This window comes from Lissotriton helveticus, chromosome 7 (assembly GCF_964261635.1).
Source record: "Lissotriton helveticus chromosome 7, aLisHel1.1, whole genome shotgun sequence".
NCBI lineage: Eukaryota > Metazoa > Chordata > Amphibia > Caudata > Salamandridae > Lissotriton > Lissotriton helveticus.
This window is the reverse complement of record NC_136068.1, coordinates 1,722,602,358-1,722,627,200: the sequence shown is the minus strand read 5'-3', so window position 1 is coordinate 1,722,627,200 and position 24,843 is coordinate 1,722,602,358. Positions and strand designations below refer to the sequence as shown.

General features: G+C 42.5%; 1 protein-coding gene across 1 annotated transcript; it reads left to right on the top strand.

The window, feature by feature from the left end:
• Positions 1 to 4,227: 4,227 nt before the first annotated feature.
• On the top strand, positions 4,228 to 23,279 carry LOC144767640 (proline rich transmembrane protein 1B-like). Its single transcript, XM_078651039.1, has 2 exons — positions 4,228 to 4,655; positions 22,150 to 23,279. Exons 1-2 carry the CDS (start codon positions 4,341 to 4,343, stop codon positions 22,327 to 22,329), a joined length of 495 nt encoding a protein of 164 aa, XP_078507165.1. The 5' UTR covers positions 4,228 to 4,340; the 3' UTR covers positions 22,330 to 23,279.
• Positions 23,280 to 24,843: the final 1,564 nt, after the last annotated feature.

Genomic DNA, 24,843 nt, shown 5'->3' with positions numbered 1-24,843 from the left:
CAGGTGGGTGACAGGTTGAAAGTTTGTTTACCCAAGAAAATTTGTGGTTTATCGAAATATTCTTCTCCTTTCTTGGTTAAAATTTTTTGGGAAAATGCTGTCAAGTTAAGTGACGGTCGCATCTGGAATTTAAGTAGAATTGCTCCTTTGCACGACAATGTCTTTGTTACACCAAATGCTCGGAATGAAACAGACATCAGAAAGACTGTTTTGCGAAGAAGTTGTCGTAAAAAATGTTTTCCAGCGGCTCTTCATGACTTTGTTCTAAAATAAATATGCAAAGGGGAAAGGTGTGTAATATCTTTAATTGTTTCTACATATGCTTAGTTATTGTCTCTCAAGACAGCTTCCTCACCTTCTGTTCTAGAATTTTATTATTGAAAGCCTCTATGTGAATGCCTTTGTCAGTTACTTCTTTTATGCTGTGTGGATAGGACGTTTTATACTTACTTAAATTCTTGAAGAATAAATCTACATTATTTCATCTTCTACTGGCGTGATTGTACTTCATTACAGGTGGGAAGTAATTTATTTTGATCAAGTACATTTTATTTTGTATTAATTGGTATTGATTAATAATGTATTGTTATTAAATTATTAAATGGTAATTTGTAATAATTGATTAATTGATAATTTGAATAATTTTGTTATCTTTTTTGTGCAGCGGGTTGTGCGTTTATAGGGAAATAGGGTGGGAAGTAATTTAATGTTATGTAAGTAAATATTTATTTATTGTTATTGGTATTCAATATTATTATTTTTGTTAATTAATTATTAATACGTTAGTTTAAAAAAATGTAAGTAATAAGTATGTTTATTTAACTCCTATGCTATCCTATATTTTCCAGACTGTTGCCACTCCCTGGAGTGGTATTAGTAATTTTTACCCCACGCTATCCAACACTTTCTGTATTGTTGCACTCACTGGAGGGGAAATAGTAATTGTTACCCCTACACTATCCAACCCTTCCCCTACTGTTGCACTCACTGGAGTGGGAATAGTAATTTTAAACCCTACGCTATCCAACACTTTCCCTACTGTTGCACGCACTGGAGTGGGAATAGTGATTTTTACCCCTACGCTATCCAACATTTTCACTACTTTTGCACTGTTTGGAGTTGGAGTAGTAATTTTATTCTCTCGGCTCTCTAACATTTTTTGAATTATTTTAGTTAATGTAGTAAATAAATAATTTGAAAAATATCGAAAATAATTGTAATTAGTCGTATATATTTATTTAATTTTTATTTATATTATTGTTTTATATGTATAAATATATTTGTAATTTATAAGATATTTTTTAACAATTCATAAGTTAATAAAATAATTCTTAAAAAACATTATTAAGTATGTATTAATAGTTTATATGGTATATGTATATGTTTAATTTAGTTTTTATATTATACATATAAGTTATCATTTTTAAACATTTTAATTTGTTTAACTATGTTTATTTTAATTATATGTATTATTTACTTTATTTTACATTATTTTATTAACTTTTAAAAAAACTATATTTTTAACAAAGATATTTTTGACATCGATATTATTTTTTCAATATTTTTGTACTTACCATAATGTAGATAGGATGTCAATATTCTTGATTTCGATATTTTTGCGTCGATATTTCTGTAGGTCAATATTCTGTCATACATTCGCAGGAAACGACCTAGCGGAAAGATTTAACGGAGTACTCTTGGGGTCCGTGTAAGCAGCCATCAGTGCGGGGAAAAACTGGGAGACGGAAATCAAGCACACCATGTGGGCATACCGCATCACACCCACCATGACGGGTTACAGCCCATTCAAGATCCTACGGGGCCGGGACCCATTCACATGTGACAACTCGGTGTGGATGAACCTCACATTGCAGAGCAAGTGGGCTCCTACAGTTGTCATACGCAACCTGGAGAAGGCTCAGACGATCTACACAGATCATTACAACACAACATGACTTGTCTGTGATGTCTCCTTAGAAAAAGGGGAATGGGTCAGGGTGAAGCTCAGCCAACTAGGCAGGAAAGGTGACAGCAAGTTCAGTGAGCCCCTACAAGTCAGAGAAACATACTCGTGCTCCGCCCTGCTAAGCGACGGCAAGATATGGTCACACACCAGGATGGCAAAATGCAACAAAGTGATCAATTGGTACAAAACCAAATCTTTGACACGCGTTGAACAAGCGGAATGGCAACTGGACGATGATGAAGATAGACCGAGTACAAGCGCACAATGCCACGACAAGAGACAGCAACAGCGATGCGGGCCACGCAAAGAGGCAGAGTAGTGCAGAAGTCACACAGGGCAGCATGCCCCAGGAGAGCCAGGACACCTGTGATTCAGATACCACACAAGGCGCTCCCAGTGCGCACAATAGGGCCCAGGAGGAAGGTACTGAGGAACCCAGAACACACACTATAGAGGCACAGAGGACAAAAGAACCCCTCACACTCACCCGCACAGGTAGAGCGATAGTATTAACAAAGAGATATAGAGAATATATGTGAACTCTTACCCCTTTGTACTGTTCCTCCTCACCAGGTTATCCACGAAACTGGTTGTAACATTTTATGATACCTCATGCCCCACTGGGCGCTGTTAATGTTTAATATGGAAACATATTGTTAGTATTTTGTTTGTATTGGTTAAGGGGGGGAGATGAGGTGTAGCAGTCTAGCTTATTAACCACCACGTGTCCTAGAGGATCACGGGAAGTGCGGGCGGAGATTTAGCCGGGAAGATGAGAGAGAAGTAGCTGGCTCCATACTCTCCCTCCGGAGAATAAATATGCTTTAACCCAGTGCTTAATTTGTAAAAAAAAGAAGTGCAGGTGCTGAAAATGTTGCCAAGGAGTCCACCCCTCATGTCTTCCTCCGGTGAGCCCCACTTTCAACACTCTCACTGCCTCAGTCTCTATATTCTAACCTGGATCTGTTGTCTAACCCCTAAATCCTTGCTTTAAAAGTCTATCCTCTCACCTCTATAAATATTTTCTATCACCTTTTTCACATCCTGTATTTCTGATTTGCCCTCTATTCATTTTAGCCCTGCCCCTTTTCTTCTTCATTTTTATCCATGCTTTGCTCTCTCTCCCCTCGATCTTAGCTCTTTACTATCACTCTCTAGCAGTGATTAGCAGTGTCTCCATTTTATCATTTGTCTGCTTTTTTCCCTCTGTCCTATCCTCCACATTGTTTCATTCTATCTTCTCTCTTCTTAATGCTCTCTTCTTCACATCGTGGCTTCTTTCTCTTTGTATCTGATTTGCTCTCCTCCTTTTCTTCTACTGTGCTCCGTTTTATCTCTCTCCTCTCTTGTTGTTTCTTCTCCTCTTTACTCTTGCTGTCTCTCATCTCTAACACTGCTCAAATTAAGCACTGCTTTAACCTCCCTCCAGTCTCCTGCCTCTCCCTTCACCGTGGGCGGGAGGTGAACATTACACAGGGGAAACAAAATATAAAAGAGATTTCAGGGAACAAAAAAGAGAATCTTAAGAATCATGTAAAAATACATAACTTAGGGGTTCTAGGTAAGATGAGCAAGAGAGGCCGTCAAATAAAACAGTAGTTAAGGAGAGGCCAGGGAGACCAACAGAGACCATGGAGCGAAAAAGAGAACGGAGGTCATGCGATAAAAAACCAGAGAGAGAGATAACTGAGTAACTTAAGAACAGCTACAGGTGAAAAGGAAGAGCAAAGAGGAGCCGAAATGTGAAACAGAGAAGTAAGGCAGCCCAGAGAATAAGAGGGTGATAAAACGGGCAGGAAACGCGGACACCCGGCGGGCAGGGGGGTGGGGAGGCTCTGTGTGTGTGTAGTGTTGTTGCATACTACAGTGACACTGTCCGGTGACGTCAGACATGATTTTACTCTGCTTTGCTCCCAGCCCGTCTCTAATAACCTCACATCAGACACGTGAGCGTAGAGTTCATGTCAACCCAGACCTATGACGTAAAATGAAACAGAGAAGGAGGGGAGCTTTAAGTTCATTTAGTGCAGCGCTCCTCGGAGGCCCGATGAGAAGTCCTACACCCTGGAAGTGTCAGGGTTCAGTCATCACCACAGTGTGCAAGCCGCACTCTCCCAGCCCACTCCTTTTATAGCACACACGCCCACCCCGGTGTTGAAATGAGCTAAGAAAGAGGGGAGGGGGCATTTTAAAATAGCACTGGAGTTTCCTGCATGGGTTCTATAAAAAGACTCCCTCCCACATACCCTGTGAAACTCGGACTAGCAGTCTGTCACTGGGGACAGGGAGCTAAGAGAAGAGGCCAGCATAACAGCCAGGAAGACAAACGTGAAAACGCAAACCTACACCGAGAGGGGAGCACTCCAACGTCAACATGAGCGCCTCCGATCCTTCCAAGGAGACCCCCTCTTCATTCAACCCTGGATATCCCCCAGTGTATGGAGCTGCACCCATGCCTGGATATCCCCCAGTGTATGGAGCAGGACCGCCTGGTGTCAATGCGGGGTATAACAGCCCACCCTACAACCCCGGTTACACCTACGGGCACAGCGGGGTAGTGACGACCCAGCCAATGGTGATTGTTGCCCCGCCGCGTGCGTACGAGACGGACTACCTGGGCTACTCGATATTCACAATGCTCTGCTGCTGCCTGCCCATCGGAATCGGGGCTCTTATCTACTCCATTAAAGTGAGTGTGCAGACAATTATATCCTCCAGTGCTTTTAGTGGGATGAAAAAGTTGGAGCAGTGGTCTCTGAAGGGGCGTGGCACAAAAGAAGCATAACTAGGATCATTTCCAAGAGGCCTGAGCTATGTAGTTAAGGGTGTGACTTACAACTTGTAAACTAAACTGCTGTGCTTCACACAGGTGGCCACATGTTCAATATGGTGTTTCTATAGCACACGCCTAGCCACAAGACAGTGCAGCCGCGTGTACAGGGTTAAACAAGTATAGAGTCACCGAGTAATCGGAGAGGATGCTGGGCTGTAGAGTGTTAATGTCTTGAGATGTAAAGAGGTGAGTCTTGAACACTTTCCTAAGTTAGAGAAAGGAGTGGTCCTGCTGTATACAGTGATGTTGTTCCAGATTCTGGGTGCATAGATGGAAAGCTTCTGCTGTCTGGTTTATTCGTCTTTACACTTCTTGGATAAGATGTGCAGTGACGTGTAGGATGCTTTTAAGGGGTGACATTGTGGATTCTGAAAAGACCAAGGAGTAGGGCATTTCCACCATCTAGATGCAAGGTTACAAGGGCCTGATTAGCAATTCTTAAATCAGATGCAGGAAGAAACAGTTTCACATTTAAAGTGAGAGCTGGAACCAGGTGGTCTTTGTTTTTTTTGTAATGTGTTCCTTGAAGGTGAGGTTGGGGTCCAGGATGTATCCAAGTGACTTGTCGTTCATTGAAAAGTTAGGATTCGAAGCCGATGGAAGGGCATTGGTAGAGCCATTTGGACCGCAGCCTAGAACGGATAGAAGCTAACATCATCAGCTGAGCAGTTTTTCTGCAGCTTACATGCAACATCTTGACTCAGTGTTGCCAGCTCTAGCAGCAACAGATAGATTGACAAAAAGAAATTAGTTTACATAAAACACCCAGAGGAGGGTAATATATGTACAGCAACAGCTTTGCAGCAGGTGACACTTTTCTATACAGTTTTGCTTTACATTAATGTTCCTGGCTTAGTGTAATGGTACTATATGACTTGATTTAGACGGAGGGCTCTACGGAACTATATACAAATGTGAGTATGCAATGTTGGTACTTTATTTTCCTTTAATGTATACGCATTGTTTTATGTACAATCCATGTTTGATTGCGGTATCTTTGTAACACGACTGTAACTCTTCTGATGCCTTCTTGCCGCTATCACTTCTGTTACCATTTATGTTATTTTTCAATAAAAATATGATTTGAATAAAAAAAAAAAAATGTTCCTGGCCTAACAGGAGTTTCCATTTTTATAGAAAACATTTGAAACATCACCTAGGTGTAGTGATCAGAATATTGTCTCTTAGGCTAGACTTTAAGCCAGAAATGTATGTTCATGTACACTTAGAGGACTCATGGGGGGCTCGGTACTTCTCTAGAAGGTGATTTTCAAGGAATATGCTGGGCTCTGGGATCGCTCGTGAGTGACATAGTATCTGGTGCCACAGGGTAGAATCTAGGTCCATATTTTAAGTCGAGAAATACCAGCAACAGACTAGTTGGAGGCCCAGAGCTGCTTGGCACATCCCCTCTCTAACATGGGGGAGGACCCAGTGTTCCCATTGGAGGAGGTGTGCCCTCTCCTGGGCCTCTTGCTCTGTTGCTATTTTTGTGCTGTTTAGACATTCACATTACATACATACATTGTGAGTTCCTATAAAGGCTGAGCAGTTGTTACCCTAGGAGTAATAACTTGCAATAGGAAAGCTTTCTCAAGCCCAGCCTTCACAAATATATGAAGTTTGACTACACAGATTCCAACTTCACAATCACTGTTATGGTTTAATCTGCTGTCACTGCCTACCATGTTTTCATTTAATGCAGCGCTTCAAACGACACTTCTATCTGCTGTAAATAACAAATGCCACTATTACCATATTTGCTGTACTTAGTTTATAACTTTGAAAAAGTGAAAGGCCGAGTTTGCATCGTCTCGACTTGATTCTGTGACTCTCAGATCACAGAAAATGACAGCAGGGAGCTTTACCATTTCAAATATATGTTTTGTTCACTTTTTACTTTAAGGATACATGTGGAAAGCCGCCGACACCATGTACTTTAAACACATTGAATTAACCTTAATATACCTCAAACCTAAAAGAAAGGGGTTGAGGGAATGTTCATACTTAAAAAAAAACTTTCTCAATAAAAACAAGCTCACATCAGCTGCACAAAGTGATGCTCTCCAGCCAAATGGAGAGCGAGTGGGTGGAGGAGGGGAGAGCTGGTAACCTAATGGCAGAAAAGTATTAAGGACCTCATTATTGGCAGCCCTGTAATTAGTGTGATATTTATTCAACCAGATAAAATCCGACTCCCCTGAGTCAGAATGTACTGGTATTATAAAGATCACCCAATTACCACTGCTTGGGGAATAACATGTAGATTTTGGTGATTTCCGCATGCTTCAGTAAATACCGGGCATTTTCCCCGATAAATGTTTGCAGGTTCTACCTGACAATAATTATCACAAAATTGCTAGTTGCAATATCTGCATTAACAGGAGTTACCACACATATCGCAATTAACCGGGTCGCTCATGATGAGGGGCTTATTGTCAAACATGCAGGAAGTGACTTCTGCCACAAGCCAGCGATTTCAAAGACAATGAAATGAATACATATAACACAGTAGAATCCTGTAAAATCCGGTAGTGGCCATTCATAGAGTGAGGAGTTTAGTGTGTCATTATAACTCCCTTATTTTTTCAGCAGTTGCCCTGCTCCCAGCCAATACTGATATGTGTTTACCAGGTGTAATATTACCCATTCACCCATCTTCCATGTCACAGTACTAACAATATCAGGGCGGTCCTGCCCTTAGATGCAGCTACCCTACACGTCTGAGGAATAGCAAATTACGAAAGGGGGATGACTGAGTGTTAATTGCGCTGGAGTGTGATATTTGTAAAAGTTCTCAATCTGTAAAAAACAGCTCAAAGGATAAGGTTGCGTTCACCCACCCACAACCAAACTGGGCAATGTCAAAAACAAAACCACATATAGACAATAAACAAATATATCCCGAGCTAAACAACAGTGTATCAAAATAGATGAATAAATTCCAAAAGATGAGTAATCTTCAAATCTTCTGTTTATTAATTCCGTCTTTCTTCTTAAACCACACTAGCCGCCAACACGTGTTTCGTCTTGGTATAATCAACCTTAGACTTCTTCAGGGCTATGGTTAGAATCAAGCAGAACTCTCCATCGTTCATGAAAACATATAAGTGTAAAACTTTATTCCACGAAGGCTCCTAATTCAAATATAAGTAACGAAATCTCCAGTGTAAAGTCTTCATCAATTGGCCTCCGAATACCTATCCTTATGAATTGAAAAGGATCGTGCGAAGTGTGTGTTCTGTGGCGTGTATACCAAGACGAAACACGTGTTGGCGGCTAGTGTGGTTTAAGAAGAAAGACGGAATTAATAAACAGAAGATTTGAAGATTACTCATCTTTTGGAATTTATTCATCTATTTTGATACACTGTTGTTTAGCTCAGGATATATTTGTTTATCGTCTGAGGAATAGGTGAAGTCTGTTATCTATTTTTATGTAGACTCTCTTTTCCCTCCCCATGCCCCCCACACTCCCAGACTGCCAGGACTTCTACAGATGGTGAAACAAATGAAGCTGGTCTGAGGGAATGAAGGATACACAAATCACAAATTAGTTTTTCACTTCTGCTGGGCTTACCTCAGTATGAATAAGTAATAAAGTGCTGTAAGAAACTGGGTTGGTATTTGGGGGGACAAAGGGGAGGGGGGTTTGAAACCTTCTCAAGCAACAGCCATGATCCTTGTCAGGGTGAATCACAAAAGTCACTAAATTACCCTGTACTTACCCTTAGGTAGTTTGTCAATCAATTCAAAGCTTTATTCGGAGTATAAAAACATCCATATAAGCATACATAAAGCATGAATTACAATTTCTATTGCATACTGCATAATGGGCTGAACAACGAAGCCAGAACGATTAAGTTATCAAAGTGCAGTTGCAGTACAATATATACAAAAAGTGACTTGTGCTTATAGCATGCAATATGCTTAGTCAATACGTTTGTACATATGATTCTTCTTTATCAGAGTTTTAGTATGGCAAGAAAGTACAATTTAAGTAATCAACATAACAGTAACAGCATAGTGGTTATTGAACATATAAAACGTGCAAAATACGCTAAAGTGTCGAGTATAAGGTGAGTAGTGCAAACAGTGCGTAATTACATTTGCGACTATTTGTCTTATATATAAATGTTCCAAAAAGCGCCACTAATCGCCGTCTATATCCTTAATTACATTTGGTGCAAAATAATGTGCATGTTCAATAAAACAAGGACTTTCCAAGTATATATCTTTACAATACAATTGATTTCCTAGCAGAGAAACATTTTAAAATATAGGACGCAGTAAAAAAACAGACATCGGGGCTTTCAGGCAGGGATAACAGCCTCATAGCATTTTTGATGGATCGAACGTTATGTTTTAAAAACAATGGTTTCAAATAAAATTTCCTTAAGAAATGGTAAAATTTACAGAACAATAAAAAGTGGCAGGAACTTTGTATAGGTGTATTGTCGCATGGGCATACTAATCTCGTACTTCTTTTCATTTTCGGGAAGGCCACTAAATGATGCGCAATCCCTAACCGCAAACATGTTAAGACGAATTGGTGGGAAGGCATGGTTACTTCATTCAAATATGCCTGAAAGCCAATTGTAAGGTTAAGATCTTTATAAAAAGCAACAGTGGGCTGAGACCTGGTTAAGTTTCCCCTATTCTCATTTTTGTGGGCTAAAAACGCTTCTTTGAGATCTTTTTTGGAAATGGAAGCTGTATACTCAGGATCAATAAAGATATCACATTTAAATAGGAGACTGCACCAGTGACGAATATATCTCAGCCACGGGATGCGAGAATTGTGGTCGAGTTTAATACAATCTCTTATTATACTTTGAGTAAAAGCTGTTTCAGGTTTAGCCCAAATGGAACGCCATAATAAAAGGGGACGAAGGCCGGCCAAATCTGAAATATGTTTTAGACCCACTTCATGGTGTGTTGAGGCCGAAGGTGGCGCGCACAGCAGGCGTATAATAAATGTGTATTCATCCTGCTGTAAAGACTGTTCAGAGTGGTGGCCCCAAATTCTGGCACCATAAAGCGCAGATGAAACACATTTGGCATTGTATATAGTTACCATGTCTTTAATTCTTCGTGCATCAACTTTTGTGGAGAAACGGAAAATGCCATTCACGTTCCTGCTCATTTTGAGGCAGATGTTAGCATATTCTTGTGACCACTTCCCATTTCCCGCAAAAGTTACCCCAAGGTAACAGAAGGATTTAACAGATTGCATTTTTATTCCTCCTAGAAAAAAGGCCTTTCCCGGTTTATTCATAGATTTCCCACATGACATAACAAAAGTCTTCGTTTTATTAATTAGGAGTTTCCTGCCTTTGATAAAAAGAATAAAATTATCTATAAGACGTTGAAGGCCAATCGGGGTACCTGAAATTAAAACTGCATCGTCTGCGTATAATAAAATGGGTACAGCCTTACCCTCAATAGAGGGTGCATCAGCAGGGATTTGTTTTAGTGTACTGTCTACATGATTGATAAACAGTGAAAACAAAAATGGCGTAAGTACACATCCCTGGCGGATGCCCCTTTTCAAACTAAACAGGTGGGTACACTCTCCTGCAGGACCATAGCGCACTTTGCTGGACAACTTCTCGTACACCTTTGCTAAAAAATAAACAATTTCCTTGGGAGAGCCGGTGTCCAGAAGTATCTGCCACAATATAGAGTGATCCACCAGATCAAAAGCGCTGCTTAGGTCCGCGAAACATAAAAATAATTTACCTCCTTTTGCCATAGTGTATTTATTTATGAGAAGGTCCAAATTAACATACTGTTCCAGTGTGCCAATGCCTTTTCTAAACCCATATTGGGCTGGTGAAAGAATTTCATTGTCCTCAGCCCATGTTTCTAGTCTTTTCAACATGACCCTACTCATTACTTTGAGTGACGAGTCCAGCAACTATATCGGACGATAGTTGCTGGGCACAGATTTGGAACCGGTTTTGAAAAGGGGGATAATTAATGATTGACCCCATGTGATGGGGATTTGGCCATCAACTGCTGTGTTACAAATTACAGTTAGAATAGGTGCCCATAGGTCCTCCTCGCTTTTATATAGGTCAATGGGCACATCATCAGGCCCTGGTGCCTTCCCCCTTTTACTGTCGAATAGTCCTTCATGGACTTCGTCTATTTTTATCATTAAAGGTAGTAGAGGCCAGGTAGAAATAGTTATTTGATTTGTGTCAGCGTTATCTGCGTTAAAAATTGATGTAAAATGTTCGATCCAATTGTCACTATTTATATATGAAGTTAATTCCGGTCGGTTATTATCTTTTAAAAAGGGACAGTTGACCGTCTCCCAAAATAGCTTACTATTTTTGGTTGCTGCCGCTAAACTAAAATTGTCCCATACCTCGTGTTGCAATTCTTTTTTATGGGCCCAGATGATGGGTTTGTAGTTTAGGCGTAGCGCTCTAACATTCTCCTTATTACGGGGTTTTATGCCCAATGCAAGCTTTAGAGCATGCAGGGCATCAGTGCAGCTTTTGTTAAACCAGCCTATATGTTCCTGTTTTCTGGCTTTATATTTTTTGGTGAGAAGTTGTTGTATGAATACATTAATCCTTTGGAAGTTAAAAATCAGGGAGCTAGGGACCACCTCCTCGCCTAAACACTAATCTATTTCTTTTTTACAGTGGATGATAACTTCCTTTTGTATTTTATTTGGGTCAACGGATGCCCATTTTAATCTCATACCATTTATGGGGAAAATATCGGTTATACGACTGGATGTATTTACCTGTTTATTTCCCCAGCATAGCAGGGCTATGGAAATGCTATTATGGTCACTGACCACCTGTTCCGTGATCCATAAATCCTTATAGTCACTGTTATAAGATAATAGAATATGATCAATAGTTGTTGAAGCACCCCTCCCAGTGAAAGTTGGACAATAGATGTTATTTTGGTTCCTGGTACAGCTTAAAAGTTCGAGATCATATTTTGACAACAAAGTATTTAGAGCTGTGCCATATTCACCATGGGGGAAATGCAGCAATTCCACTTTATCTTCTCGGCTGTAACCTTTGGTAAAGCCACATGTTTTGGTAAGGGCAAATGGGCAAATTTGGACGTTTAAATCTCCCATCCATAGGATGGTTGTTTGACTATTTGGCATTTCCAATGCTCTATCTACTTCTTTTTCAATGTCGTGGATGCCACGGGTTGTACCAGAATTGCGGAGGACAAGCCTTCAGAACGATTGTGTTCTCTGGCGTCCTGTACACCGGACACCAGTGCGAGTGTTTGTAATACATAAACTCGTGATTGTTTTCCCGCACTTAGGGGGACACTCTCCATAGATTACACAGGATTGGTAAGGATTTCTTGGACCTACCTCCCTGTAGGGGTAATAACTTTCCCCCAGATCACGGGGGGACCCCGATAGAAACCGAATGCGACGGTCCTGACGAAGACCGGAGTGACCATACAGGCGCATCAAGAGCGGTCGAAACATGTTGACTCTGGCAGTGGTAGGAGGGAAGCCTTGAGGTTCCTAATTATCTCCTGAAGGCATTTTCCCATCCTCTGTTCTTTCATCTTTTTAATCCTGGTAGAGGTGCCGAATAACGTTTAATAAAGTTGGTTTTCTAGTTGACACCTTTAATCAGTCTTAAATCACTCCTCATACTGCACAATTTCTTTGTCGCACTTTTCGGTTTGAAACACATGGTGTTTGCACTATTTTCACCACAGTGGATGTGTTAAGTGTTGTGTCTGTTTAGTTTGTTTGACTATATGTTGTGTTAAGTGGAATTTATTATTTTCCCCCCCTCCCTTATGCTCCGTCCTGTGTGGGGTACACCAGGGCGTATTGTAAGCAGGCCCAATGATGAAGCATGTCACATACCTCGGTGTGTGAGTGAGGGCAGTTTTTCCAAATAGAGTGATTTGCCCTATTGGGGCTGGCTCTATCTTTTACCACATTAGTACATATGGTATTATCATTTACTCTTCTGAAATATGTTTTAGACCCACTTCATGGTGTGTTGAGGCCGAAGGTGGAGCGCACAGCAGGCGTATAATAAATGTGTATTCATCCTGCTGTAAAGACTGTTCAGAGTGGTGGCCCCAAATTCTGGCACCATAAAGCGCAGATGAAACACATTTGGCATTGTATATAGTTACCATGTCTTTAATTCTTCGTGCATCAACTTTTGTGGAGAAACGGAAAATGCCATTCACGTTCCTGCTCATTTTGAGGCAGATGTTAGCATATTCTTGTGACCACTTCCCATTTCCCGCAAAAGTTACCCCAAGGTAACAGAAGGATTTAACAGATTGCATTTTTATTCCTCCTAGAAAAAAGGCCTTTCCCAGTTTATTCATAGATTTCCCACATGACATAACAAAAGTCTTCGTTTTATTAATTAGGAGTTTCCTGCCTTTGATAAAAAGAATAAAATTATCTATAAGACGTTGAAGGCCAATCGGGGTACCTGAAATTAAAACTGCATCGTCTGCGTATAATAAAATGGGTACAGCCTTACCCTCAATAGAGGGTGCATCAGCAGGGATTTGTTTTAGTGTACTGTCTACATGATTGATAAACAGTGAAAACAAAAATGGCGTAAGTACACATCCCTGGCGGATGCCCCTTTTCAAACTAAACAGGTGGGTACACTCTCCTGCAGGACCATAGCGCACTTTGCTGGACAACTTCTCGTACACCTTTGCTAAAAAATAAACAATTTCCTTGGGAGAGCCGGTGTCCAGAAGTATCTGCCACAATATAGAGTGATCCACCAGATCAAAAGCGCTGCTTAGGTCCGCGAAACATAAAAATAATTTACCTCCTTTTGCCATAGTGTATTTATTTATGAGAAGGTCCAAATTAACATACTGTTCCAGTGTGCCAATGCCTTTTCTAAACCCATATTGGGCTGGTGAAAGAATTTCATTGTCCTCAGCCCATGTTTCTAGTCTTTTCAACATGACCCTACTCATTACTTTGAGTGACGAGTCCAGCAACTATATCGGACGATAGTTGCTGGGCACAGATTTGGAACCGGTTTTGAAAAGGGGGATAATTAATGATTGACCCCATGTGATGGGGATTTGGCCATCAACTGCTGCGTTACAAATTACAGTTAGAATAGGTGCCCATAGGTCCTCCTCGCTTTTATATAGGTCAATGGGCACATCATCAGGCCCTGGTGCCTTCCCCCTTTTACTGTCGAATAGTCCTTCATGGACTTCGTCTATTTTTATCATTAAAGGTAGTAGAGGCCAGGTAGAAATAGTTATTTGATTTGTGTCAGCGTTATCTGCGTTAAAAATTGATGTAAAATGTTCGATCCAATTGTCACTATTTATATATGAAGTTAATTCCGGTCGGTTATTATCTTTTAAAAAGGGACAGTTGACCGTCTCCCAAAATAGCTTACTATTTTTGGTTGCTGCCGCTAAACTAAAATTGTCCCATACCTCGTGTTGCAATTCTTTTTTATGGGCCCAGATGATGGGTTTGTAGTTTAGGCGTAGCGCTCTAACATTCTCCTTATTACGGGGTTTTATGCCCAATGCAAGCTTTAGAGCATGCAGGGCATCAGTGCAGCTTTTGTTAAACCAGCCTATGTGTTCCTGTTTTCTGGCTTTATATTTTTTGGTGAGAAGTTGTTGTATGAATACATTAATCCTTTGGAAGTTAAAAATCAGGGAGCTAGGGACCACCTCCTCGCCTAAACACTAATCTATTTCTTTTTTACAGTGGATGATAACTTCCTTTTGTATTTTATTTGGGTCAACGGATGCCCATTTTAATCTCATACCATTTATGGGGAAAATATCGGTTATACGACTGGATGTATTTACCTGTTTATTTCCCCAGCATAGCAGGGCTATGGAAATGCTATTATGGTCACTGACCACCTGTTCCGTGATCCATAAATCCTTATAGTCACTGTTATAAGATAATAGAATATGATCAATAGTTGTTGAAGCACCCCTCCCAGTGAAAGTTGGACAATAGATGTTATTTTGGTTCCTGGTACAGCTTAAAAGTTCGAGATCATATTTTGACAACAAAGTATTTAGAGCTGTGCCATATTCACCATGGGGGAAATGCAGCAATTCCACTTTATCTTCTCGGCTGTAACCTTTGGTAAAGCCACATGTTTTGGTAAGGGCAAATGGGCAAATTTGGACGTTTAAATCTCCCATCCATAGGATGGTTGTTTGACTATTTGGCATTTCCAATGCTCTATCTACTTCTTTTTCAATGTCGTGGATGCCACGGGTTGTACCAGAATTGCGGAGGACAAGCCTTCAGAACGATTGTGTTCTCTGGCGTCCTGTACACCGGACACCAGTGCGAGTGTTTGTAATACATAAACTCGTGATTGTTTTCCCGCACTTAGGGGGACACTCTCCATAGATTACACAGGATTGGTAAGGATTTCTTGGACCTACCTCCCTGTAGGGGTAATAACTTTCCCCCAGATCACGGGGGGACCCCGATAGAAACCGAATGCGACGGTCCTGACGAAGACCGGAGTGACCATACAGGCGCATCAAGAGCGGTCGAAACATGTTGACTCTGGCAGTGGTAGGAGGGAAGCCTTGAGGTTCCTAATTATCTCCTGAAGGCATTTTCCCATCCTCTGTTCTTTCATCTTTTTAATCCTGGTAGAGGTGCCGAATAACGTTTAATAAAGTTGGTTTTCTAGTTGACACCTTTAATCAGTCTTAAATCACTCCTCATACTGCACAATTTCTTTGTCGCACTTTTCGGTTTGAAACACATGGTGTTTGCACTATTTTCTCCACAGTGGATGTGTTAAGTGTTGTGTCTGTTTAGTTTGTTTGACTATATGTTGTGTTAAGTGGAATTTATTATTTTCCCCCCCTCCCTTATGCTCCGTCCTGTGTGGGGTACACCAGGGCGTATTGTAAGCAGGCCCAATGATGAAGCATGTCACATACCTCGGTGTGTGAGTGAGGGCAGTTTTTCCAAATAGAGTGATTTGCCCTATTGGGGCTGGCTCTATCTTTTACCACATTAGTACATATGGTATTATCATTTACTCTTCCCACCCCTTTCGTGTGTATACTAGTGTTCTCTCGGGGGGTTCGGGGTGGCAGAGTATAAATTGTCCTTAACCCTCGTCCCTTCTTTGTGATTATAGACCTTTGGTAAAGCCACATGTTTTGGTAAGGGCAAATGGGCAAATTTGGACGTTTAAATCTCCCATCCATAGGATGGTTGTTTGACTATTTGGCATTTCCAATGCTCTATCTTCTTCTTTTTCAATGTCGTGGATGGCACCTCCTCTATTATTGCTAAAGTTATTATTATAAAAATTAATAATCAGAAGGTCATTACTCCTATTAAATCTAAGTCTCATTAGCTGACAATTGCTATCCATAATTATACAGCTAATGATTTTACACTCGACTAATTTATTAGAGACAAGTATTACGAGACCTCCCTTTGCCCTACCAGAGGTAGAATCGACCGCTTTAACCCAATTAGTAGTATACCCATCTACGTAGACTGGTTCTCTATACCAAATCTCCTGCAGGCAAATTACGTCATATTTGGATGCAATGAGATTATTCCAATGTGGAGTATTTCATTTACTGTTTAGACCTGCTATATTCCAGCTCATGGAGGTATAAACTTCATGATCAATAACCATATTACTTTCGTGTTAGTTGACTATATTAAGTGTAGCTGGTGATTGTCCAATAGATATGCCCTCGTTATATATGGGTACTACTGGTATGGCCTCAGGTAAAGACTGGTTTACTGCAGCCCCACCTATATTTGATGCTAATATACTATTTTCGGTTGTTGCAGTAAAGCCTGTTACCATCCTGGGTAGCTTTTAATTAGATCTGTGCCGGTCTGTCATTAACTACCATTTTGCAGCCTGTTGCGGCACTCCCCCCAATTTGTTTCAGTATTAGATATCTATTAGATGTAGGGATGCTTGGGTGTGGAGGTTGAGATGGTAGTGGGAGAAAAGTTTGATGCCTAATGTTGGAATTACAGGTAGTTCCGCCTTGGTCAAGGTTCCCCATTAGGTGTCTGTAAAAGTAGCCAGGTGGTAGTAGTGTCATGTTGTATTCCCATTGGGATGGAAGGGGAGCATTTGCTAATGCATCTCTTGCCCAGACTGGGGATTTGAAGTTAATTATGATGCCGTCTCCCTCAAATTTTTCCCTCAAGGGACCTATCCAACCCACATGTTGCACTAATAATATCTGTTTCGCTACCGCTACTGGGAAGCCACATTTGTCCAACATCCAGTGGAATATTTTGTTTTAATGCTGCGTGATTTTCCCAATGGTCTTTTTTTAATTTGGGCACATTCACCAAAAAGGCCACATAAGGTCCACACTCAGGAGGTAAGTTAATAAATGGAGGCACTGTGGGTATAATATTTGTGTTGCCTATCACCTCTGGGACTGGTGGGTGGAGATTTCTACTTTCTGATACGGTGACATCCCTTTTATCTTTTTCGCATTGGGTTTTAGTAATATTTTTATTCGATGGCTGTTGGGGATTTTCAATCAGGTCTCTTGTGTGGGTTTGTTTACCGTTAGGGGATTTCCCATGTTGTTCTTTATTTATACTGGTTGCAGGAATGTTATCTCTCTTAGGGATATTCAATGCATTCGCACCCAGGCTATTTTTACATACACACTCATTGCTTTTCTCTATTTATATCTACACTACAATAATAAAGGAGAAACTTTCAGGCTTTGAGGCGGGTAAACTCCGGAACCACTGCGCCAATCTACACACCCAATACACCGTAGAAATCGTCAGGGTGTGTAGATGGTTATAGGCTATATAAAGTTTCAAAATAAACCTTATTTAAAAAATGTATTTAAAAAAAAGTAGTCCCCCCAAAGTAACGCCGGCTGCGACGTGCGTGCTCACGTCAAGGAGCGGCGTCAGAGGAGTGGCGGACATGGCGCGGGGGAGGAGCGGTCACGTGAGGAGTAGCAGACAGGCCAGCGGCGGTGCGACCAGCGGAGAGGCGGACATGGCGCGGGGGAGGAGAGGCGGCGGACAGGCAGTGAGGAGCAGAGCGGCGAGGAGCTGTCAACTCAGGAGCGGCGGCTGAGGTAAGCAGGTGGGTGTCGGGCCAGGCGGGGGTCGGGGAAGGTGGGGGACGGTGACTAACACCTCCATTGACTCATGCCCGGCGAGGGTCAGGCCAGGCGGCAGGCGGGGGATGGGGCGGGCAGGGGCACGGGCTGCTGGGCAATGTCGGGGTAGGCGGGGGTAGGGGGAAGCCTGAAAGCTCCCGGACAAGGTCGGGACAGGCTGCTAGTATATTATATAGACGCCCACTAAGTTTGTGCACTTCTTTGGCTACATTATCTATTCTTTCGTGCAAGGGCCTTAACAATATTACCAGTTTGTTGAAAATGGATTCTATCTTCAAGTGTAATGCGTTGTAAAGGTTTTCGTTGTAATACTTGCGTTGTAACAGCACTGCGTGGTAAAAGTTTCGTTGTAAAGGATGTTTCCCATAGATAACCGTCTCTCTGTACAAACAATTTCTTTTGACAGATCAGTCACTGCTTTAACTAGATATGTATCCAAAGTATTACATGCATTCTCTACCAGATTCTTATTTCCCCGTTTTCTGGCCAGTGTCACTTAAGCCAGTGAGGAGAAAGATACAATGTGCAGAGGTTTAAAACAAATTACTTATATATTACAACTACTTGGTATTTCTGCTAATTGATCACAATACTAATACCTCAGGAGTTGTGTCTGTTTTCAACACGTTACGGGGGTGGCCCAGCCCAGTCTCTGCCAGTCTCTGATTGCCTCAGACGACCCGCCCTTTGCCCGGGTTTAGCCCGGCGAGACCCGCGCGCGTCCTGTGACGTGGGAGTTCTCACGTAATTTTAAGCGCCGCCGGGCGCGTTGTGGGCGTGGGCGACTACGTGCTGCAAGGGGCTCCTGGAAAGTGTAGTTTCCCCCACTCGGTGGCCGCGCTTGGTGTCCTGTGGCTGCGGCGGCGGGGGGAAACCAAAGGCAGAAGCTGCAGGGATTGAGGGTCCTGGCGAGTTGCAAATGCCCCCAAAATGCTATGAAAAACAGCCCGCTCCACCGGAGCTCTCACATAGTTTTAAGCGCCACAGGGCGCGTTATGGGCGTGGGCATGGGAGTCTTCCAAGCTAGAGCCAAATCAAAGCACCAATGCATCCAATGCATCCAAAAGCGCCAAGCTGTGACGAGGAAGGTCCCGATTTTTTTCAGTTTTTCCCTTTTCCCTTCCTTTTCATGCTCCCTCTTGTTGTTGTTTTTTTTTTCCGGTATAGGAGTGACACAAGTTATTTAGTGAGCTCAATTTCAATGCTGCTCCCGTTTTTTCTCCGTTTCAGTGGCTTGGGCTGTGTTATGTTATGCTTTTTCACCATTCAGGCCATGCAGCCTCACCTGGGAAGCTGAAACACCCTGGAACATGTAAACAGACCCGAGACGAAAACTGCCAACATCGGCGTAAACACCAGCACAAGAGCGGGTACGGACGCGGGCACAGGAAAGACGCAGAGCCCCCGCTGACTCGCAGACTGCCTTCAGCACGCCTTGAACAAGAAGATACCGCCACAGCAGACGCATCGGTACTAGCGTCGACGAGCACACTAACAGCAATCCGCCATCATTGAAGGGGGTGGAGCCTACCAGTCACTATCAGTGCCTGCCTCATTGGGAGACTAAGCTCTGCCCTACACATGCAAAAAACTCCGAACTTAATTAGGATGCCCTAAAATGCGTTTTGTAAAGGGAACGAGACAGTGATCCAGCAACAAACTCCAAACTAAGGGGCCGATTATGATATCGGAAGCCACCGCCGGCCCGGAGGATGCATGAAAACCGCTGCGGACTGAAAAAAGACCCCTGCCAGATTAGGATGGCTGGGGGATCTTTTTTCCGTCCGCAGCTTTTCCGCCGCAGTCGCCTCCCGTCCGTGGCAGAAAAGCACTAACATGGCTGGCGGTGTCTATCAGACATCGCCAGCCATATTAGGATGTCTGGAGTACTATGCCTTTATACGGCGGCATTTCTGCCGTGCAAAGGCATACGAATTTTTGTTTGGGGGCCCGTTGCGGGCCCCCAGGGGTGAAGGGGGTGTGGGGGGTGCACATGAGGGGTACCTATGGTACCCCCCCTGCATTTGCGTGCACAAAGCGGCAGGCACCGCGCGGTGCCTGCCGCTTTGTGCATGCAAATGCACAGCTTAAATTTTGGACATTGCGTCGGGTGCTGCTTCAAGCAGCACCCGCCGCAATGTTAAGAATACAGGATGTGACTGCCAGGGTGGCGGTCACATCCTAATTTGCACGGAGGGACCGCCGCTGCCCCTGCGGACGGTCCCTCCTACTCCGGGGTGGCGGACGGACTCAGGTCCGTCTGCCATCATAATCAGCCCCTAAGATCGATATGTATCATCAGTCGCCAGCAAACCTATCTGGCATTTCCGGGTCCGTGGGGAGAAATTTCTTCCGGTTTTTGTTGAAAAGCAGTCAGGCTTAACTTAGAGGCAATGTATTTATGCAGCACTCACAGTAATAAAATAAAAAAAGACACAAGAAAAATCCCATACTAATTTACAAAAATAGAATAATATTTAGTAAATTAATGTATACCAAAATGTCACAAATCCAATCAGTAGAATGGGAGTCATGAATTTTTAAAGTTTATAATGAAAATTAGCACCAAAAAGGAGAAAGCCCCAACGACGGGTAGCTGGTCGTGCAAGACCATGCTAAAAATGAGATTTAAGACTGACCTTAAAGGAGCGCAGTTCGAATACATGGAGTGGATGGGGCCCAGTCTCAGCTTAGGTTTGGATTTAGGAGAAATGTAAAAGAAAAATGTCTTAGAAGTTAAAGTTCAGCAGGGCAAAGCAACCGTTATGTTTGCTTTAGGAGAGTATGCTGTTTCAGTAGCGTAGCAGGGATGCCAGAGGCTCTGATGCAAGCACGGGAAATGGCCCTTGAATTGCTGTTGGCGTAGTAAAATGCAGAAAATAGGGCTCAATGGGTCCCGGTACCACTGGACATGCTGCACCAATGGTAGCTATGCCCCTGCCTTATTTGGAGGAAGGTAGGGGTTAGCAGGTTGTATGATGTGTGTCAGAAACCCATCTGCTTTTGGATTGTGCTCCATATGCTATAATGATCACAGCCTTTTGCTAGCATTTAGACAGGCGGCACATTGCAGGAGCTATAAAGTGTTTGGGAAAGGCACTGCCAGGTATCAGGCAGATTCTTTGCTCCTTTATATATCTGGAAACTGCTTCATTATTGTGCACCAGGCGCTGTATGGATTATTTAATAGCTTTTGATATCACCCTAACCTTGGGAAGAATTTCATTATTTGGAGAAGGGTGGATGAAGACAGTTTGTGTGAGACAAAAGAACACCTGTTTTTTGTGAAACTTATTACACAATGCAAAAGTGTCTCATTTTCTAGTGACATAGGGCCATATGTATCAAAAAGTAATTTTGCGATTCTCAAATAGCGATTTTTGGCAAACTGCTATTTGAGAATCGCAAAATGCTATGTATGTAGGATTAGCAAATAATTTTGCGAATCCTACATATTCTTTAATTGCTAATCGCAAATTGCGATTCGCAATTAAGGAATACCTCCCCATTCATTCCTATGGGCCTACAGGCCCATAGGAATGAATGGGGAGATATTCGCTATTTGCGATTCTCAATTAGAGAATCGCAAATTGCGAATGCAAATTCAAGGGTGCCAGGGTGCCAAAAGGACACCCTGTTGCACCCTTGAAATGTACATATGTGCGCATGTGGCACAAATACATGCCCTAAGGGCGTGTATGTGTGCCACATGGCACTTTGAAAAATGCAAAAAAATGCATTTTTCAAAGAAATCGCAAATTGCCACCAACTTGAAGTTGGTGGTAATTTGCGATTCCTTATGGCCAAATTGCACATTTTCTGTGCCTCTTACATTGCATTTAATGAATCACAATTTGCGGTTCCTTAAATGTAATTGCAAAAAAGGGAATTGCTATTTTGCGATTCCATATTTTGCAAGGCTGTTACATCCCACTTACCTGAATGGTGATCGCAAACGCCAAAATTCTGCAAATTTTGGCGTTTGCGAAAAATGTTTTTTTTCATACATATGACCCTGAATCATTTTTTCAGAAGCTTGGTGGAATGTATGTTACTGTAATATTTAATAATGTCTATTCAGTAAGTAATAGGATTTCTGATTTCTGTTAGAACTGTGAAAGTACCCGAAAAGTGGCTGAATGCATGTGGGACAGGCTCAGCCCCGATGTCTGCTTTCTAACTGTATGGTCTTTTCTTTCCTACAGACACGAGACGCTAATAACGTTGGGGATGCTGCTCAGGCTCGCAAGAACTCCCGCACAGCGCTGACACTCAACAATGTTGCCCTTGGAGTCGGAATCACCCTTACACTCGCCTGGGCAGCATATGTTATATATGTGAACATCGTCATCGGACAATATATCAACGAGCAGAATAATGGCTGACACAGAGCACAAAACATTAACTGTCCACATCTACCTTCTCAGGAACCATTCTCTGAAGCTATTTATAAATTCCTATGTATATGCAGACATTACACTAGCAGTTTCTTTAATTCAGTGATGGCATCTGTCCTCATTGCATGTCCAACCCCGAGCTATGGAGTCTCTCTTGGCACTTGGACAAGCATTTTCTATCTGTGGTCATCAGATGATGAGGTACATATGAAATCACCATTCAGAAGCGATTGTAGAATGTGGAGTTTTATATTTATATTTGTTTATTAGATTAGCCCTTTAAAAGAAGTCCTGTACATAGGTGCAAACAATATCTTCAGTGATGGAAAGGTGCTTGGTTACATTAGGTACTTGAGTAGTGCACATTGTGAACAGGAGATAAAAGGTAAGGTCAGAGGCGTAGCTAGTGCTTGAGGCACCCGGGGCTATTCCTCAGATTGCCGCCCCTGGGGGGGGTGTGGGGGGATGCTGGGAAAAAAGGACGGCGAGCACTTGAAAGAGGTCAGAGAGACACCTACCACTCAGGGCCACCACATGTCAATGCAATTGTATAACTTTTGAACCATTTGAGCTAAAACAGCCTCTTTAAAAATCTGCAGATTATGCAGAAGATAATGGAGTATGTGGCAAATGTGGCAAATCCATACCTATGCGAAAGATGCCACGCCTGCACAATCACATAAATCCAGTGGCCCTGCCCATAGGTCCCTGCTCAAGGAATCATTCTATCACTTGTAACAATCGACATACAAATTATTGTGGTGTGAATTAATGATGAGTAGAATGTTTTTTCATTTAGCCAATCGAAAGATAAAACATATTTTTGTTTGACTTTTTCCATTAATTTATTTTTTATGTAATACTGCAAGTTAGTAAAGGCCTCAGAGTAGGAAGATTTTTTTTTTTAAACCTGAGTAAATCTATATGCTAACTATAAACACATTTTCACTATTTTTTTTGGGGAAAAGAAATCCTTTGCAAAGCGTTTCTGTCATATCACTTTTTGCAACTCCTAGGTACCTTGTGATGGAAGCCTGCAGCCTCTTTTGTGTGAGTGAGTGAAAGTGTTAAGGATGTCTGTGCGGTTCATTTGCACATCATAGCAGCCACTATCCTTGCGGATTTCACACCTGTCCCCAGGCCTGAAACTAGAGCATGTCAATAGTTAATAATTAAATAATACAATGCAGCAAGGCACAATGGGGTTTGAAGCCACTGAGAGACATTAGGATGAAAAACGCGAATTTTCCAGTTCACAATGGCCTAGGGTGGGCCAGGGCAATCCGTGGGTGGGCCTGGCTCACCAGGCCCACCCTCCAGAACCGGGCCTGGTTGTAGGTATTATGTTACTTGTTGTATCACATATCTGGACTGGATGCAATGACAGAAACAGCAAAATACAAGTCAGGCGGCACACTATGCTAAACACAGATTTTTAGCGTAAGTGTTTTAAAGCTACGTCCTTAATTAAATTGGCCACCCCCCTTTGAGAGACCCCCCAGTTTTTTCATCCCACTTAAAGCTCTGTAGGCAGCTATGCTGCCACTCTGCCACTTACAAAATATTCCCTCAGAAATCTCTCCTCTAACCTCACTTGTGACTTGCTTCAGGGTCTCTATGGCAGGCAGATGTGGTTGGTTTGAACTTATTCAGCAGCCAGACCAGTCTCCAGTGCCAGCAAATTGCCCAGAGAGCAGCACTGCACTGACTGCCCCAGGCCAGAATGAGCACGAGAGCGCGTAGTGGTGAAGCGCGTGAAGCGTCACTGCTAAATCGTTCTCATTGCGAGGGCAGGGCTGGCAAAAATAAATCATCTAATGTCGCCTAGGGCCGCATTGGTAGCGCTCACTCGCTACAAGATTGATTGACGGATCGGCTGACCAAAAATCAAGAGCTGAGCAAATACAAACTCGGCGGCGGGACAAACATGGGGGCGGGAGATCATGGCCGCAATTCTGGAAGCACTATGACTGCCGCTGGCGCACTAGCAGTTATAAACAGCAGGTCAGACTCTGGTGCGCTCTTTTAAACTGGGCCGCGCACGGCACTGGTGGCCCGTTGCGGCCGTGGCGGCCTTTTATAATTTATTTGGACACACAGTGGCCCCAAATCAATTATAAAGGCAGCCGCGGCCGCAACGGGCCACCAGTGCCGCGTGGCCGCCCACAAAATTGTGCCGCCTGGGGCGGACCACCCCCCCTAGCTACGCCACTCGGTAAGATTCATACATAACAAGAGATTTAGAGTGGTAATATAGAAAATATACATTCTGGCCCTGATTTACTAAACAATCACAAAATAAAATTGCTGCGTTGAGTTGCGTGAAAGGGAGAGAGCATATTTACTAAGAAATCCTAGGGAAACTCCTCCTCTACTAGGATGTGGCAGATACATTTGTAAGAATGATCAGGAACTCTTACAAGGGAATGAACTGCAAGATAGTCCATGGATGAAAACTCATGTTATGTTATGTTATGTTAAAATAGCTCTTCTATAGCGCAC

Coding starts and splice junctions, on each gene's coding strand:
- LOC144767640 (XM_078651039.1), top strand. CDS start 4,341: ATGAGCGCCTCCGATCCTTCCAAGGAGACCCCCTCTTCATTCAACCCT. Junction 4,656..22,149: donor CTCTTATCTACTCCATTAAA/GTGAGTGTGCAG, acceptor TCTTTCCTACAG/ACACGAGACGCTAATAACGT.